Source organism: Hoplias malabaricus, chromosome 14 (genome assembly GCF_029633855.1).
Source record: "Hoplias malabaricus isolate fHopMal1 chromosome 14, fHopMal1.hap1, whole genome shotgun sequence".
Taxonomy (NCBI): domain Eukaryota; kingdom Metazoa; phylum Chordata; class Actinopteri; order Characiformes; family Erythrinidae; genus Hoplias; species Hoplias malabaricus.
Window position 1 is genome coordinate 21974805 of NC_089813.1, and position 18495 is coordinate 21993299.

Here is an 18495-nt window from a genome sequence, read left to right on the forward strand (position 1 = left end):
GGCAGTCTCTTCCCATTAAATATTCAAGTAATCAAAGAGGGACACCTGGCTTTGTGGTAACATCAAAATTAGAAATGGTACTGTTATACTAACAGAGTTATTACGTGCCATCTGGAAAAAAGTTTACTTATTTTAGCCAAATGTTATCTTACTATGTTGAAAAATGACATTGATGTGTTGCTTAGCAATTATTCTACAACCTTTACTCACATTCTTCATATCTCAATAAATAATTGTTTATTTTGTGATATTATGTTAAGCTATCAAGAAAATAGATTATTAAAAATCAGAAATTATAAAGTTGTTAAAAATGGTATTCAAAAAATGGTATTCAGCAAAATATTACTAGAAAATTACCTCAGATACTTCCACTATGGTGGCATCCAGACTCTTCAAAAATGAATCTGAGACAAAGAGTTTCACCTGCCCAAAAAAGAAGAAAGGAAAACACTGTGTCTAAGCTATGAGGACAGATCTGAAAATCTTCATAAATTTTTTTTTAAACATTCCTTAAATGCTTGCGCACTGTGTGTGCCCACCATGTTTAAGAGGCGTCTGAGTAGTTCCAAGGGCACATTCATCTCATGTCCACTGGCACCGGTGAATAGAGGAGACACTGAGAAACTGGAGCTGATTTCGGTGAAATAATAATCTGGATCAAGTGCTCTGCCATCTGGTAAATATAAACCTGGACGCAACAAAATTCAGAAAGTTCTGAATTTCTGAAGTTCTTAATTTTGTGTCATTGGTGGTGATGATACTGTCATTAGTGATAAAGATAAAGACCTGATACAAGGAAAAGCCCTAAGGCAATAAATTATAATGTAATTACTCCATATCTGTCTTTCTCTTGTTGAATTATAAACTAGGACATCACCAGTGTGTCATTTTGAAGGTATTTTTATAGCTAGAACTTTGGTAGCAGTAAAACCATTAAAATTAGAGAAGCAAAGCAAAGTGAAAGGATTCCACGAGACAAACTCCTCAAGGACACCAGGGACTGTTACTTGAATAAATTTTTATATTTAAAATATTGATCCTTATGACCCAACTGCAAGAAGAGTGCTGTTACCTTTCTTGTAAGAGAGCATTAGCTCAGTTTTAACATGTTTCAAATATTTCTGCTCCATCAAATAATGTACTGAACTGAGATCATATCAAACTGAATTAAGGCTTTTGTGAACCTTTACACCCCCAATATTTAATAATAATACAAATTAAGTTTTCATTCTCTGCAATAAGAATGACATGTACATAACATACATTAAATCACAAATATAATGTGTATTCAACTGCCCTTAAAGCTAGAGCCATTGTAAAAACTGAATATAAATCTCACATACCATCATAAAACACACAAGGTTTAAACATCGTATCTGTTATCTTAGGTAAATAAAAACACAAACCTGATTACCTTCAAAATACTGAGGTCCTGGTACAGTAGGAGAACAAGGTGAAGGCCCACCTCTCTCTGGACTCACCTATAAACACCAAAGAACATATGCACAAGTGGGCATGTGCATGTATGTGTGTGGACAGAAAAAGACTGATTATTTTATGGTCACTGGAATTTATGTCTGTATTAATTTTTCCTATGTTACTAATTACAGTTGTCCTACACACAGGAGCTGTGACTTTGGCACCACTTGTTAGAGAGCGATACAGAAATACTGAGAACAGTCTACAGGAATTTAGCCCAAATTTGGCACGATTCTGTCGTATCCGACAAATTTCCAGTCTCTGAACCGAATAAGAGCATTGGGGATGAGTAACGGTCAAAATGTCTAGCATGTTAGACTTTTTTGGATGTTTTCACCTAGTCTGACATATCTTGCTTGATGATGATAAACAGGAGGACAGAGCACCATCTGGTGCACATATGTAAACATGGAGAACAGAAAGAGGGAGGCTGCAGCAGCAGCTGTTAGGTGGAAAAATGAAATTGAGGAAATGCTCGTGACAAATTACCTCAATTTCTCTTTTGCAGAATAAACAATGCATACTGGCCTCTTCGAAATGCCCAGGAACAGGTCCACAAGAGTTTTTTCTCCCTTTACACTTCAGAAAACAAAACTGCCAGCATCACACACAGCACTTCTGTAGCTATGATTGACCGTTTCTCAACCCTCCTCTGGGGGAACCTCTGAGCTCACATAATGATGCAAGCAATAGATGGTCCATGTCAAACGTGTAGTGTTGCCAGTCTCCCGACCAAGACACGGCACAATTTTATAGCGATAATCGGACACAGTGAACATTGTGACCAAGAAAAATATTGTGTAGTCTGATCCCGGCAAAAGAGACAGACAGAGACTTAAATGCACAACATGACACTAGTGTATTTCTGTAAATATATGAAACTCAGATACAATACATTTACCATGTGTGTGTGGGTGGCTACTGGGTTGCATTATTTTAATTTGTTTTTTTTTTATTATTTAAACAGGATAAAATGTTTATATTAATATTTAAAAACCTTAATAAACTTTATTCCAATACCTACAAAAAAAATTAAGGGAAGTTAGCAAGAGTGCATTTGTTCAATCAATGCCATAGCATAGGGTTAACTGACAGTGTGATGAAAAAGAAGAGCTTTTAAACTTTAATACAAACATGTGGGTATTATGATTAATGGAAAGAATGTGTGTGTCAGAAAAGTGTGTTTTAACACAAACTAGAAGAGCAAATAGCAGCATCATAGGATACAAGGATGATATAGTTCTGAATATGTGCATAAAAGCTTTTTTGACTTATCTCTGAATATATAAGTATATCTCTAAATACTTATTTACATTGGGATGCTGAGCTGTAATGTTGCTTTACAATTTTAATCTGGCTTGTCTGTACTATAGTCTTATCAGTTATTGATGTAACCTGGGTATATGATTCTAGTGCTGTGTTAATTAATTAAAAAACATAATTAATAGAATTATAATCCGTTAATATATGTATGAAATATTTGAGGGTACTGAAGAATATTTAAAGATATATAGAAATATGTAACTGTTTTCTGAATGTGCAGGTCCTGTTGTTATCACAACAGAAGAACATAAAGCATACTACACTTGATTCTGATTACATAAATGATTTATGTTTTACCCTAAATTACTCTGAAATATCCAAATTACCCAAGAAACTTACTTATACAAATACACATAAAATATAATAACTCATCAACATTATAATGATCTCCTTGTTTCTACACTCATTGTCCTTTGTCAGCTCTACTGCCAATATATATGCAGTATGTACATCAGGTAATGTCACAATAAATGACAGTAGGCCATTTGTTGCCCCTCATACTTTGATAGGCCACTTTCACCCTGTTTTTCAAAGGTATTATTTGGATGGTGGATTATCCTGAGTCCTACAATGACACTGTGGTGGAAGCATGCTAATGTGCTTTATGCTGCCATTCATAGGTAAGGCACACAAGTGCTGATTGTCTTTTTAAGCTGACAAATTATCACAGTTCCTCAGGGTCTTCATGAAACGTGTAATGTTTTTTCATAATAAAACAAGGGTCAAACAACACAGCATCATTCTCCACCTTTAATCAGCCCTGATCAGAACAACCTGTTTCAGCTCCTGTTCCTTTAAATAAGACTGAGCCACAGTTGAATATATATATATATATTTTTTTTTTTTGCTATTTTCACTTCTTTTTTTTCCTCTCTGATTTATTTTCAGCATAATTCAACTAATTGGTCTGTGCTTTTTGCATTTGTTTTGCTGTTTATCCTAGTATTTTGTGATCTCACATGAACGCATGTCCAGTGCTGTGATAGGAGAGACTCAGGCAATTAGGCGGGACATGTCTAAAGTGCATAAAATCTACATAAGACGCAGCACAAAACCAGAATGACTCATTTTAATCCCATGTTATCAGGCATAGAAAACACCTCAGTATATCGCTGAATATAGTCCACTCACTAAAAATATCCAGCCATCAACATCAATGCACTCAGGCATTGGGATCTACACAGAACAGAGGAACAGCACCTGTTGGTCCCACTAACACCACTTCAAGCAGCCACCCTAGCATTTCCATCTAAGTACTAGCCAGTTTAACTAACCTTCATAGCTCCAATGGTTTTGCATGGCATGCAGAGCAACAGATGGACTATAATCTGTAACTGCACAACTATGAAGTTAACCAATATGGTAAAAAGAACTTATAAACATTGACATTTTGTGTAGAAACATGGCCATTTTTAATGCTATGGCTGATCAGTGTATACAGCAATAATCAGAAGAAAATTTATATATACCTGTGTGTCAGAGCTGGCAGTGCCAGCCTTGCGTCTTAGTGTGTCTCCTTGGCACACAGTAAGCAGGGAGCTTGGCAGAATGGAACGAAAGTCGTTAAAGGACCGCCTACGGATGCCCTCTGTCTCCACAGTAACACATTGAGCAGGTTGGCTTGACACACGAGGGAATAGCTGGGACAGTAATGGCTCACTAATATTACCATACCGTCCAAATGCCCTGGTCACACCCAGTAAACAGGGCACCAAGAACTTGCACAGGTAAACTACATAAAATAGAAACAAAGAACAATAAAATTCAAAGTGCTCTGTTTGTCATGGCTATCGTTTTGTTCTTTACACTCTGTAAACACAAGAATGTTTGAGGTAAATGGTTTCATCTAAAATCTTTTTGTGATCTGTCCTTTTCAGTTTGTGAAGATTTCATGACAAATGGAAAGATAGGATGTGTCTCAATCACTTGAAAAAAAATCTTGTTACATTAAATCAAAGATAAAATGTTTTCTTCCCAAAATAAAATTGCATTTTGCAGATGATAATGTAATGTATGACAGTAAAGAATGTCATATATATTACTATAAGATTCCAAACAGACATTTGTGCTTTTTGGTATATTGTGTTATTGCTGTCATTATTTCATGCTCCTAATCATATAATGCTGAAATAGTTTCTGCAACCATGCAATGTTAGCTTGCAGACCTTTATAAATTATTCTTATAACGAGTTAAGACTATATAAATAGTCGCTTTTCTCTATGACTTATTCTGTGTTGTTGTGACTATCAGCAGTTTAGCTGAGTTTAGCTGTATAAAGTATATACCTTGTTTTAACATCTGTGAATGGTTGTGCTACTTTCTCTGTGAACTAACCTTTATCATGGTTTTCTGGTGCTTGACATATCTCTAACAGAGACTTCATCACTTCCATTACAGCCTCCAGAATCTGGAAAAAAACAGGAATTCCCAAATGTTTACAACAGTTCAGGTTGTGTGCACACAGACACACACAAAACATTATGACCGCCTCCTTGTCTCTATACTCACTGTCCATTCTCTCAGCTCCACTGTCCATTGAGGACTTGGAACATTTTCAGTGCTGCAGTGACACAGATGAGGTGGTGATGTGCTATTGTGTCTTGTATGAGTGAAACAGAGTCTTCAGAGCTGCTGGAGTATTTAAACACTGGCTCTACTCACTGTTCACTCTGTTATACAAACCCACCTTGCTGGTCCACCTTGTAGAAAGTGAGAGAGAATAACTTATCTGTTGCTGCAAGTTTGTGTTGGTCATCCTCAAGTCCTTCATCAGTGGACAGGTCACTGTTGGCTGGATATTTTTGGTTGGTGGACTATTCCCAGTCCCCGGGGTCATTAACACACCATCACCATGTCAGTATAACTGCAACGCTGAGAATATTCAACCACCCAAAATCAAACATTCTCTGTGATGGTCCTGTGGGAGGTACTGACCACTGAAGTAAAGAAGGGGAGGGAAAAAGGGACAAGCTAAGTATGCAGAGCAATAGATGGACTGCAGGCTGTAATTGCAGAAATGCAAAGTGCTACTCTATAGTCAGTGGAAATGAAAAAACAGACAGTGAGTGTAAAAACAAGGAGATGGTCGTAATGTTAGACAAAGAAACACACACATAGACACACACAGACACAAAAAAGAAGCTGACCTGAGTGCATGACTCTGGGTCTCTCTGAGCCACATCCGACAGCAGAGTTACCAGACAGAAGCTGAAGTTCTCCGCCATTGGAAGACACTCTGTGTGAATATGTTAATTGTAACAACCCAAGCTATACCCTTTCTGAGATGCTAGATTTGAGGAATGTTCTAATGCTTTTATTTTTCATGTTTTATACTAAACAGAATAATTTTAATCATGTCTTTTGTTGCACTACTTATTTTACCATTTTATTATTATTTAACAATTTCCTTTTCTACTAATTACTTTATTTGAAATTACACTATTTACTATTACATATTTTATCTTTTTTTGAAGAATTTCTGCAAAGCAATGAGCTGCATTTATGTATGAATGGTACTATAATAATAACATTATTATTATTATTATTATTATTATATGTGAAACACACATTTTCACTCTGACATGTTTCTATCAATTTGCCCTGTGTGAATGTTATACCTTTGCTCTTCCTCCCAGTCACCTCCTCCACCCACTGCACTCTGGGCAGCCCCTTGAGAAGACTCAGCAGGTAACTCACAACTATATCCTTGTGCTGGTAAATAAAAAAGAGAGAAATATTATATGGTGTTTTTATACTTACCACACAATATTAGGAGATGATCATATATCATAAACTTATATAATCAGCTGTCAATATTCTCCCTTTTGTTAAAATCAGGCTGTGCTCTATTGCACTGGTTCATAAACATTTTTTTCTTGTAACTGCCCCAAAAAAACTGATCAGATCTCACAAACTGTCAATAATTTGTAATCAATAAATCAATAATTTCAGACGGGCCCACCTTATATATTCATTCTAATATATAAGTGGGTCACTTATGAAGCTAAACCTTATAAATTCATTCTAATAATGCAGACACCCCCCCCCCCACCCAGTATGTAGGGCCACCTGAAGGTGCTCTTGTAGAAACAGAGCCACTTGTAACTTTTTACTTTTAACAGTAAAGAAACATTAAATTGTACATCTTTAGACTGCTGAATAGTTTTAAAAACTACTGATTTTATGTTAAAAATATATATATATTTTTAAAACTGTTTAATACATTCCCACAGAAAATCATCTTGCCCCCAAGTGTGAGAACTGCTGCTGTATTGATATTTGCCTAATGCAAAAGTAAACGCTGAGTGTCTTTCAGCAGCCTGATATTAGATTCTAACTTTTCTTATTTGCAGGTTTCAAAAAAAAGCTTATTAGCATATATCATAGTTGTTTGTGCAGGTCATGGGATTTGGCTCCATCAACCCTGCTACTGTTGGTGCACTGTTGTAACCACATATCCCCTTTAATCCTATGAGCACATCAGCTGGTTTTAACACAGTTCTTTCATAATAAAATAAATGTACACATTATTTTCTAAAAAGAATGAACACTATTTATGAGTATATCCATGAAGTCTGACTCAACATAAACAGACTACATGTGGTGCGGTGAAATAGGTAACAACATACCTAATACTGTGTGCTCTTTATTTGCTTGTCACTTAAACAAAAATTAACGTTCTTGTTTTGCTTGCTTATTTTCTTTCTAAATGCTGCATTTGGTTTTAAGTACAGATAGATTTTAATTACAAACTCATTGAAGAATTTGAAAGAATACAGTGCAAAATGACTGGCAAAATAAATACACCAATGATTTACAAATCTCGACTATATTAGACCCCCCCCCAGTTGAACTGCTCACAACTGCTTACACATAACCAACTGGATTTCTCTCTCAGAGCTATTTCATCCCCACCAAACACCAAAAGCATGTGCTCTGGCAACAACCTTTCGTGATAAGCCGGGTTTCTTAAAGGGACAGTGTCTATTTAAACATCATTACATGCACTTACAGAAAGGATACTGATAACCTGTTTGTGTTTATTTTTCCAAATTGAAAGCTCTGGAACAATAATAATTTTATTTTCCACCCGGCTACCTACATATGTCACTAGTGGCTGCACCTCACCTGTAAATCTGATTCCACCAGGAAAACAGCCAGAGCAATAACAGCATCCCTGCGTCTGATATCCAGAGTGAACATATCCCGGGTATCTGTTGGGCACATGCATAGCAGTTTCTGTACCTGTGGTGAAAATGAAGAAATAGATTAAATTATAGGATGTATAAATATGAGATCATAATATGGGACTTAAGTAATTGAAACAGGAAACCAAGACAAGAGACATACAAGTGGTAGTCCAAGAAATAAAGTATTTAGCCAAAGGTTTCAGGATACCTGCTTATCCATTGAAATAAAAGGTATTAAAGGGTATAAATATAATTTTATTTTCATTCTCCTCATTTAACCCATATGTGTCAGTGAGCACGAACCCATGCACTTTGGTTTTGCCACTCTTATATACATTTTCACATTAAAGTACCTGTTTTGTTTCAAACAATAAATAAATACATAAACAAATAAACACACCAAATAATAGATGTTGTGAGGACCACCAAACGTCCTCACAATATTACAAAATGTGCAATATCTAGTCCTCACAAATATATAAAATAGCCACACACGCAAGGACAGCAGCAGGCAGTGATAGATTTGAAATGTCAGGTTAATTAATTTCAGGCCACCAGACAAACTGAAGAATGAGATGTAAATGTTGGTAGCTTGCCTACAGCCAATATGAACGGTCTGGAGCAACAGCAAGTGCAGAAAAGCCAACCATGATTATGCTGTTTCACAGATGTGTCTCAGTAAGCTTTTAGCAAACTGCGTAATTTGTTCTGACTTTTCAGTGTTTATAGGGAAGTATATTTGAAAAGAAAGGTCTTCAAATGGAAGTGTTAAAAACAAAGTAGCCCTTCAGTGAAACTGAGAATAATCTGTAGTTACGACATATTACAAACACAAATTTCATTTAAATATTTCTTTTATATATGTTATATATGGCACAAAACATTTTAATAGCTGAACATTTTGACATGAATGTAATAATATATTATTATTGATCATCTCTATATTTAATCGCAATATTAACATTTTGCCACATTGTGACATTTGGACATCTTTGACTGAATACACCAAATGTCCATTACTAATATACTAATATATTACTAATATTGCTGTGCTAATCAGGGATAGAAATTAAGGTTTATTGAGCTCTGTTACCCAAACTTATCATCGTTATCAAGCAAAAAAAATCACCGAAACATATCGATATTTTTTTTTAATCACCCATCACTACTTACACATTATATTTAATTATTAAAATGAATGGCCTTTTTACTAGATCAAGTAGATTCATTCACTGTTGAGGAAAAACTTTATTTTTCACTAATCTTAAAAAAAAATTAAATAAACAACATTCATACTTACAGCTACAGAGTAGTTTCTCATACTTGAATCCTTTGGACTAATATAATAAACAATATTCTACATCAAGCTGGTTCAAACATTCTTGAATAGAGATCAGTATTTGTTTGATCAGTGTTTGCTGGCTCATCATTGATGTGACATGCTTTTCCTGAAGGAAAAGCCTTAAAACCTTTTGTTCCGTGACAATGTCACAATGTGTTCGGCTATATAACCCGAAAAAAAACACCACTTATATTTTTATAAATAGAATAAGAAAAAGTGAAGAATATCACTGTACACCTGCATAAAGCTCCCATGGTCATGTACCTGACATGCAACCCCATATCATAAATGAGTGGGTAAAAGTGTTTTTTTTTCCCCCATGTAGTCATCTTTATATCATCGAATCAACGTTAAAATCATACACATATGATAGCAGCCTTACCAATATTAAATCATACATATATGGTAGCAGCAACACATCATATCTAAAAATTGTGTTAATAAGGCATCGTAAATGATAAGTGATCATAAATTTTATGTTTTCTGTCTCATTTGGTCTAAACGCGGGTTACACCAAATTAATATTTAGCACTTAATGAAGCCACCCCTCTAGACTATAACTGTGTACATAGCCCAAGATTATCAGGCAAAGGAGGCGAAGAATGTGTAATTTACCAAAATACCCTAGATAACAGACTTAAACAATGTGACCGCTTCACTTCTTTTGAGGTTCTCTCAACTATTATTAGAAACTTGGTCACAAAAAAGGATACATTATTATTATGTAACATTTACAGACCACCAGAGCCATACTCAGAATTTTTTAAATAATTTAGTGATTTCTCTGCAAATCTAGCTGTGCGCAATCATAAAGTTATAATTGTAGAAGATTTCAATATCCTTTTTGAGAAGGTAGATGACCCACTAAAAAAGGCATTTACTTCAATCCTAGACTCTATTAGCCATAATATATGCATGTCCTCTCACTATTCTACAAAGCGTATAATAAAACCATCTACTAATCTGGCAACCCGTTTGGCTGTTTCTGTACCCGTTTGGAAGCTGTTTTGATCGCTCGGTTTTCCTGTTTACTCATTTCCACTGTTATTTCTACATTTACATCTGTTTTTATAACCTACTAACCATTCATAGATCTATCTTTTAGATTGTCTCCACAGGAATATTCATTACAGAGGCACTAAAACTGCCACCGGACCCTGGAGTAACGTTCTTGGTGTAAGTTACTAAAATCAACTAAAAGCGGTAAGTACCTGCAATTCCATGGCTACTACTGGCTGTTTTGCCTGCTCAGAGTGTGGCATGTTTAGTTTAACCCCCTTTTCCACCTCTAGCGATAAAGATAGTGGTTCTGTTTGTACTAAGTGTCAGCTAGTTAGCTCTCTGGTGGACAAAGTGGACCAGTTAGAAGTGCGCATCCGGAGCTTATTATTAAGGGATAAACAGCGAGATTCAGTGTTAGCAACTTCGGGTGCCTTAGGGAGAGTTAGCACCCCCACGACTCCGGCGTTAGAGCCCTCACAGCGGGGTGAATGGGTGACGTCTCGGCGTCATAGCCGGAAAGCTAAGGCTGATGCTAACGCTGAGGTGAGCCCACCGAGACACCACGCTCCTCCGATTCGCGTGTCAAACAGGTTTGCCCCGCTCAGCAAAGCACCCGCTGAGGAGCCTGTTAAGAGTGCTCTGGTTATAGGACACTCTATTGTTCGACACGTGAAACTAGCTACTCCTTTAGGGGCGCCGGCAGTAACAGTTAGCTGTTTATCGGGAGCCAGAGCGCCGGATATTAGTGGCAACCTTAGACTGTTAGCTAATAGGAGATATTCGAGGGTAGTCATTCATGTAAGGGCCAATGATATTCGTCTGCGGCAGTCTGAGGTAATATTACAGAGGTGATTAAACTGGCCCAGACGATGTCCGATGCCGTAATCTGCTCTGGCCCCAAACCAATGCAGCGTGGCGACGAAGCTTACAGCAGACTTTGGGCGTTAAACTGCTGGATGTCCAAGTGGTGTTCCGAAAATCAAGTGGGCTTTATAGACAATTGGTTACGTTTTGAGGGCAAGCCTGGTCTTATAGGTAGGGATGGTATCCACCCCATGCGGGAGGGTGCTGCCTTACTTTCTTGCAGCATAGCACATAGTCTTTTAGTTAGTCAGCAGAGTAGTGTAGATAGCTGCTGACAATCCAGAGCCGGGACCAGGTCGCAGACAGACAGGCTAAACCGACCCTCTGCGAACTGTCTTGAGGCGTCACCCAGGTTCAACTGTGTCTTTCCCCCGAACTAAATATAAAAGTAGAAAAACAAAATCAGCCTGTTTCAGCAACCTATTCAATATTAAATCATACACAACACCTAGCAGCAACACCTCAGAACTAAAATTTGGGTTACTCAACAAAGCACTCATTGTAAATGATATTATAAGTGATCATAAATTCAATGTTTTCTGTCTCACGGAAACGTGGGTTAGACCAAATGAATATTTAGCACTAAATGAAGCCACCCCCCTAGGCTATAATTATGCACATAGCCCAAGAATATCAGGCAAAGGAGGTGGAGTATGTGTAATTTACCATTATACCCTAGAAATTAGTCTTAAACAATGTGACACCTTCTCTTCTTTTGAGGTACTCTCCACTATTATTACAAATCCGGTCACAAAAAAGGACGCATTTTTATTATGCAACATTTCCAGACCACCAGGGCCTTACTTAGAATTTCTGAAAGAATTCAGCAATTTTGCTACAAACCTAGCGGTGTGCAATCATAAAGTTATAATTGTAGGAGATTTCAATATCCATTTTGAGAAGGAAAGTGACCCACTAAAAAAGGCATTTACCTCAATCTTAGACTCTATTGGTATTACTCAAAATGTAACAGGGCCTACACACTACTGCAGCCACACTTTAGACTTAGTTCTGACACTAGGTCTTAACATTGACAAAATTAATATCTTACCGCAATCCTTAGCAATCTCCGATCATTACTTAATTTCATATGAGCTACGTTTTAGCCATAATATATGTAAGAACCCTCGCTATTCTACAAGGCATATAATAAAACCATCTACCGCCCTACAATTTATAGAAAACCTACCAGAACTATCGACCCCAGTTCCAACTCCATCAGACCCAATGGACCTAGATGTACTAACTGATTACCTAGAAAATACCTGTCGATCTACTTTAGAAAAGGTAGCACCACTTAAACATAAAAGTATAAGACAGAAAAAGCTCGCACCATGGTATAATGATAAGACCCGTACTTTAAAACAAACATTACGAAAACTAGAGCGGAAATGGCGATCAACCAAGCTTGAAGTGTTCCATTCTGCTTGGAAGGACAGCCTTATAGAGTATAGAAATGTCCTCACTAAAGCTCGCTCAGCATATCTGGCCTCGCTGATCTCCAATAATAAAAATAATCAGAGAGCACTGTTTAGTGTGTTTTCTAGAATTACAAAAAATCAAGCAGGTTCTGAACAACTAATTCCAGCAACTCTCACCAGTAAAGATTTTATGGACTTTTTTAATAATAAAATTGAGAATATTAGACAACAAACTCAAGCCACAGGATCAAATCCATCCTGGCTGCCACCCGATGTGAATGATATAAAACATAATATAACTGTAAAAGAAAGACTTGAAACATTTTACCCACTCCCACAATTAGAACTAGAGAAGATTATCTCCTCCGCAAACTGTACAACTTGCACACTTGATGCAATTCCCACAAAGTTGCTCAAAGAAGTACTACCAGCTATTATTAATCCTCTTTTAACTATAGTAAACTCATCCCTTAGTCTGGGCCATGTACCCAAAGCTTTTAAACTAGCAGTTATTAAACCTATGATCAAGAAACCAAATCTTGATGCTAGTACACTGTCTAATTACAGGCCTATTTCTAATTTGCCATTTCTGTCCAAGATCTTAGAAAGAGCTGTGGCCCAACAACTTAGTTCATATCTACATAAGAATCATATATATGAAAAATTCCAATCTGGATTCAGGCAACATCATAGTACAGAGACAGCTCTAGTCAAGATAACAAATGATCTTCTTCTTGCCTCTAATCAAGGCCACGTATCCCTGTTGGTGCTTCTTGACCTAAGTGCAGCCTTCGATACAATAGACCACAATATTCTCATAGAAAGGTTAGAAAACATGGTTGGAATCACAGGGACAGCCCTATTATGGTTCAAATCTTACTTAACGGAACGTTATCAGTTTGTAAAAGTAAACAATCTAAATTCAAATTACTCTAAAGTAAGATTTGGAATTCCACAAGGCTCTATTTTAGGACCATTATTATTCACATTATACATGTTACCGCTAGGCACAGTTATAAGAAACCATGACATTAACTTTCACTGTTACGCAGACGACACACAATTGTATATTTCAGCCAAGCCCGATGACAAACACAGATTAAAGAAAATAGAGGACTGTGTAAAAGACGTGAAAGGCTGGATGTTGCGTAACTTCCTCCTTCTAAACAGCAACAAAAGAGAGGTCCTGCTTTTGGGTCCAAAAGTGGCAAGAAATAAATGATCAGATTTAATTTTAAATCTAGCTGACTTTCCAGTTAAACCTGGTTCAGCAGCAAAAAATCTTGGTGTCATAATTGACCCGGAATTATCATTTGATCAACACATAGGTAGTATCACTAGGACACTTTACATCTTCGGAATATTGCTAAGATTAGAAATGCCTTAGCCCTTCAGGACGCAGAAACATTAGTACATGCCTTTATTACTTCAAGGCTTGACTACTGTAACGCACTACTGTCAGGATGCACCAGCAGCAATTTAAGAAAACTTCAACTAGTTCAAAATGCTGCAGCTTGGGTCCTCACTAAAACTAGAAAATTTGAACATATCAGCCCAGCTTTATCATCACTTCATTGGCTGCCTGTTAAATTCCGCATTGACTACAAAATTTTGTTATTAACATATAAAGCTCTACATGGGCTTGGTCCTGAATATCTTCAAGATACAATTTCCTATTATGAGCCTCCACGTTCACTCAGATCACAGAATACTGGATTTTTAATTGTTCCTAGAATTCAGAAGGCCTCAGCTGGGGGAAGAGCCTTTTTTATAAAGCCCCCAGACTCTGGAATGATCTTCCAGAAAATGTTCGGGACTCAGACACAGTCGCAATCTTCAAATCTAAGCTAAAAACACATCTGTTTAGTTTATCTTTTGGTAGCTAATGCTCCCCCATAGATAAAGGCGGCAGATCCGGGGGGTCCATGGACACAGGGAATTATAGTAAACTGAGACGCTGGTGCTGTCGTCCCGCCGCTTCTCGCGATCACTCAGGTTTGTTGACGGTGGAGCGGAGGGATGCCAGTGTTTCAGGATGCTCCCGTGTCTGTGTGTCCTTCTGATTCTCTCCTTTTAGTTAAAGCTGTCATAGTCAGATCTGCCGGAGTCATTAGCCACACTCTGGAAATTTTCATATTTTCTACCTTACAAACACAAAACAGTTCAAAACTAATTCCATCCCTTTACATCTTTCCGAGTAAACAACTGCCCACCTGTCTGTCTGGACACTGATGGATGACTGTCGAGACCCTCCTCCACACTTCAGACCAGCTGCCCATGCTCCAGCAACCACCAAGTGCCTGAAGCTGTCCCTACACTGAAGTTCTCATGGACTACTAACTATCATCACCAGTAGATTGACCAGAGGAGGATGGGTCACCCCTTGTGAGTGCCACTGTCGCCCCTGGCTTGCTCACTTGAGGGTTTTACATTTGTTTTTACATTTCATGTCAAAGAGTCAAAAAAAGCTTGCCCCATGGTACAGTGACAAAACACATACCTTAAAACAAACAGCAGAGAAACTAGACCAGAAATTGTGATCAATGAAGCTGGAAGTGTTCCACTCTGCCTGGAAGGACAGCCTTATAAAATATAGAAATACCCTCACTAAAGATCACTCTGCATATCTGGACTTGCTGATCTCCAGTAATAAAAATCACTCTAGAGTACTGTTTAGTGTGTTTTCCAGACCTACAAACAAAAATTAAAAATCAAGCAGGTTCTGAACAACTAATTCCAGCAACACTCACCAGTAAAGTCTTTATGGACTTTTTTTAATAAGGAAATTGAGAATATTAGACAACAAACTCAACCCACAGTATTAAATATGACCTGGCTGATACCCGATGTGGCTGATATAAAACTTAACATAATTGTAAAAGAAAGACTTGAAATCTTTTACCCACACCCACAGTCAGCTAGAAAAGATTATCACCTCCGCAAACTGTACAACTTGCACACTTGATGCAATTCCCACAAAATTACTCAAAGAATTACTACCAGCTATTATCTATCCTCTTTTAACTATAGTAAACTCATTCCTTAGCCTGGGCCATGTACCCAAAGTTTTTAAACTAGCAGTTATTAAACCTATGATCAAGAAACCAAATCTTGATGCTAGCACACTGTCTAATTACAGGCCTATATCTAATCTGCCATTTCTATCCAAGATCTTAGAAAAAGCTGTGGCCCAACAACTTAGTTCATATCTACATAAGAATCATATATATGAAAAATTCCAATCTGGATTCAGGCCACATCATAGCACAGATACAGCTCTAGTCAAGATAACAAACCATCTTCTTATTGCCTCTAATCTAGGCCACGCATCCCTGTTGGTGCTTCTTGACCTCAGTGCAGCTTTCGACATTAACTTTCACTGTTACACAGACAACACACAACTGTATATTTCAGCCAAGCTCAATGACAAAGAAAGATTAAAGAAAATAGAGGACTGTGTAAAAGACATGAAAGTTTGGATGTTGCATAACTTCCTCCTTCTAAATAGCAACAAAACCGAGGTCCTGCTTTTGGGTACAAAGGTGGCAAGAAATAAATGATCAGATTTAATTTTAAATCTTGCTTTCTAGTTAGACCTGGTTGAGCAGCAAAGAATGTCATAATTGACCTGGATTTATCATTTGATCAGCACATAAGCAGTATCACTAGGACAGCTTTTTTACATCTTCACAACATCACTAAGATTAGAAATCCCTTGTCCCTGCACGACGCAGAAACATTAGTACATGCCTTTATTAGTTCAATGCGAGACTATTGTAATGCACTACAGACAGGATGCACAAGCAGTTATTTAAACTTCAATTAGTTCAAAAAGCTGCAGCCAGGGTCCTTACTAAAACTAGAAAATTTGAACATATCAGTCCAGTTCTATCATCACTTCAAACTGCCTGTTAAATTCCCCAGCGATTAGCTCTGCATATGGGCTCGCTCCTGAATACTTTCAAGATATTATTTCCTATTATGAGCCAATTACACAGATCACAGAGTACTGGATTTTTAATTGTTCCCAGAATTCAGAAGGCCTCAGTTTGGGGAAAGAGCATTTTCTTATAAAGCCCCCCTACCCTGGAATGATCTTCCAGAAAATGTTTGGGACTCAGACACAGTCGCAATCTTCAAATCTAGACTAAAAACTCATTTGGTTAGTTTAGCTTTTGGTAGTTAATGTTCCCCCATAGATAAAGGCAGCAGATCCAGGGGGTCCATGGACACAAGAAATTATAATAAACTGAGATGCAGGTGTCGTCCTGCCACATCACGCGATCACTCGGGTTTGTTGACGGTGGAGTGGAGGGATGCCAGTGTTTCAGGACGCTCCTGCATGTGTGTGTCCTTCTGGTTCTCTCCTTTTAGTTAAAGCTGTCATAGTCAGATTTGCTGGAATCATTAGCCACACTCTGGAAATGTTCACATTTTCTGCTTTACAAACACCAAACAGCTTAAAACTAATTCCATCCCTTTACATTTTTCTGAGTAAACGACCGCCCACCTGTCCGGCTGGACACTGTTGGATGACTGTCAAGCTATTGCTCCACATTTCAGACCAACTGACCACGCTCCAGCCACTACAAATTGCCTTGGAGCTGTCTGCACTTCACTGACGTTTTCATGGACTCCTAACTATTATTACCAATAGATTGACCAGAGGAGGCTAGGTCACCCCTTGTGCGCCTTGGTTCCACCCAAGGTTTCTTCCTCAGCTGAGGGAGTAGCCACTTGCCACTGTCGCCCTTGGCTTGCTCACCTGGGGATTTTTTTTTTATATTTTTACATTCTTGCATTTCATGTCAAAACTTTGTCTTACCAGAGTTCTGTGAAGCTGCTTTGTGACAACATCAGTTGTAAAAAGCACTATACTATTCTTCACTACTCTTTCAATTAGCCAAGTTTAAATATTTATTATGGTCTGTAAGCAGTCCCTTTTAACTGCAGCAAAATTAGCTGTTTGGGATATTTGTTTTAAAGATATATGTTTTAGAACTTGTTGTCACAGGACTTGTTGCAGGCATGTTTCAGGAAGGTGGGATGTTCATGGAGTAAATACCTTTCCTTTTGTTCGGCTAATTAAAAAGTCAAGTGAAGATACTATACTCCATTTTATAATTTGGACAGGGGTAATAAGAAACTATTAATTCCCTCTAACCAGTAACAGAGCACCTGTTATACAATCAGCATCCGCTCATCAGGAATATACTGGAAACTATTGCTGAATCCTGGAATAAACAGAAACGTTTCAAGGTTTGTGTCTTTTGTTTTAGTTTTGTTTGTTTGTTGTTGTTGTTGTTGTTGTCTGTACAGTTTAAGCCACGTTAACATGGGCGTTTCCTGTAGCTTTGTTTGATACTGTTAAATTTAAACAAAAGGCTCTAATGTTCACAGTTCAAAAATACAAGGGTACGAGCTGGTACCAGTTCACGCCATCAGTGTACATCTTTAACAGGAAGATAAATAGCTACAATTAAAACACAACCCTAAATCATTTCATTTTCTAAAGTATATCACTTCTCAAATCTATCGCTGCGAAGAGGCGACCTGAGGCTGAAGTTTTAAGAACTCACACAAACGAACAGGATGTGCTTTATGCATCAAATGAGTGTCTCGAGTTCGTACCTTATCGAGGGGCGCGGGTTTGTGTGCCGCCAGGGAGCGAGCCAGAGAGAGCACTGTGTTGAAATAGAAGTCCCGCGTTCCGCCGCCCTTCGCCGACATGGTCGCCCCTCTTGTAAATACGGGGAAAGTTCAGCTCTAACCACGATGAACGCACCTACGTGGGCGAGAGAACCGCAATACGGCAAGTCCTGAGGCACAAAACACGCACAGTGGAGGAGGAGTGGAGGAGGCGTGATATCTCTG

At 37.8% G+C, this 18495-nt stretch overlaps 1 protein-coding gene across 6 annotated transcripts in view; it reads right to left on the reverse strand.

The window, feature by feature from the left end:
• The window catches only part of pi4kab (phosphatidylinositol 4-kinase, catalytic, alpha b), a 62858-nt gene extending 44367 nt beyond the window's left edge, over positions 1-18491 (reverse strand). For 3 of the 6 annotated variants that reach the window (XM_066643542.1, XM_066643541.1, XM_066643546.1), the window contains exons 1-9: positions 18253-18488; positions 7931-8047; positions 6421-6514; positions 5950-6038; positions 5138-5210; positions 4272-4534; positions 1415-1481; positions 540-688; positions 358-423 (exon numbers count right to left, since the gene is read on the reverse strand). In XM_066643542.1, coding sequence (XP_066499639.1) covers positions 358-423; positions 540-688; positions 1415-1481; positions 4272-4534; positions 5138-5210; positions 5950-6038; positions 6421-6514; positions 7931-8047; positions 18253-18351 — 1017 coding nt within the window. In that variant the 5' untranslated portion in view covers positions 18352-18488. Of the gene's footprint in view, positions 1-357; positions 424-539; positions 689-1414; positions 1482-4271; positions 4535-5137; positions 5740-5949; positions 6039-6420; positions 6515-7930; positions 8048-18252 lie in introns of those variants that run through there. The other 3 variants (XR_010795316.1, XM_066643544.1, XM_066643543.1) reach the window with 2 other exon arrangements.
• Positions 18492-18495: the final 4 nt, after the last annotated feature.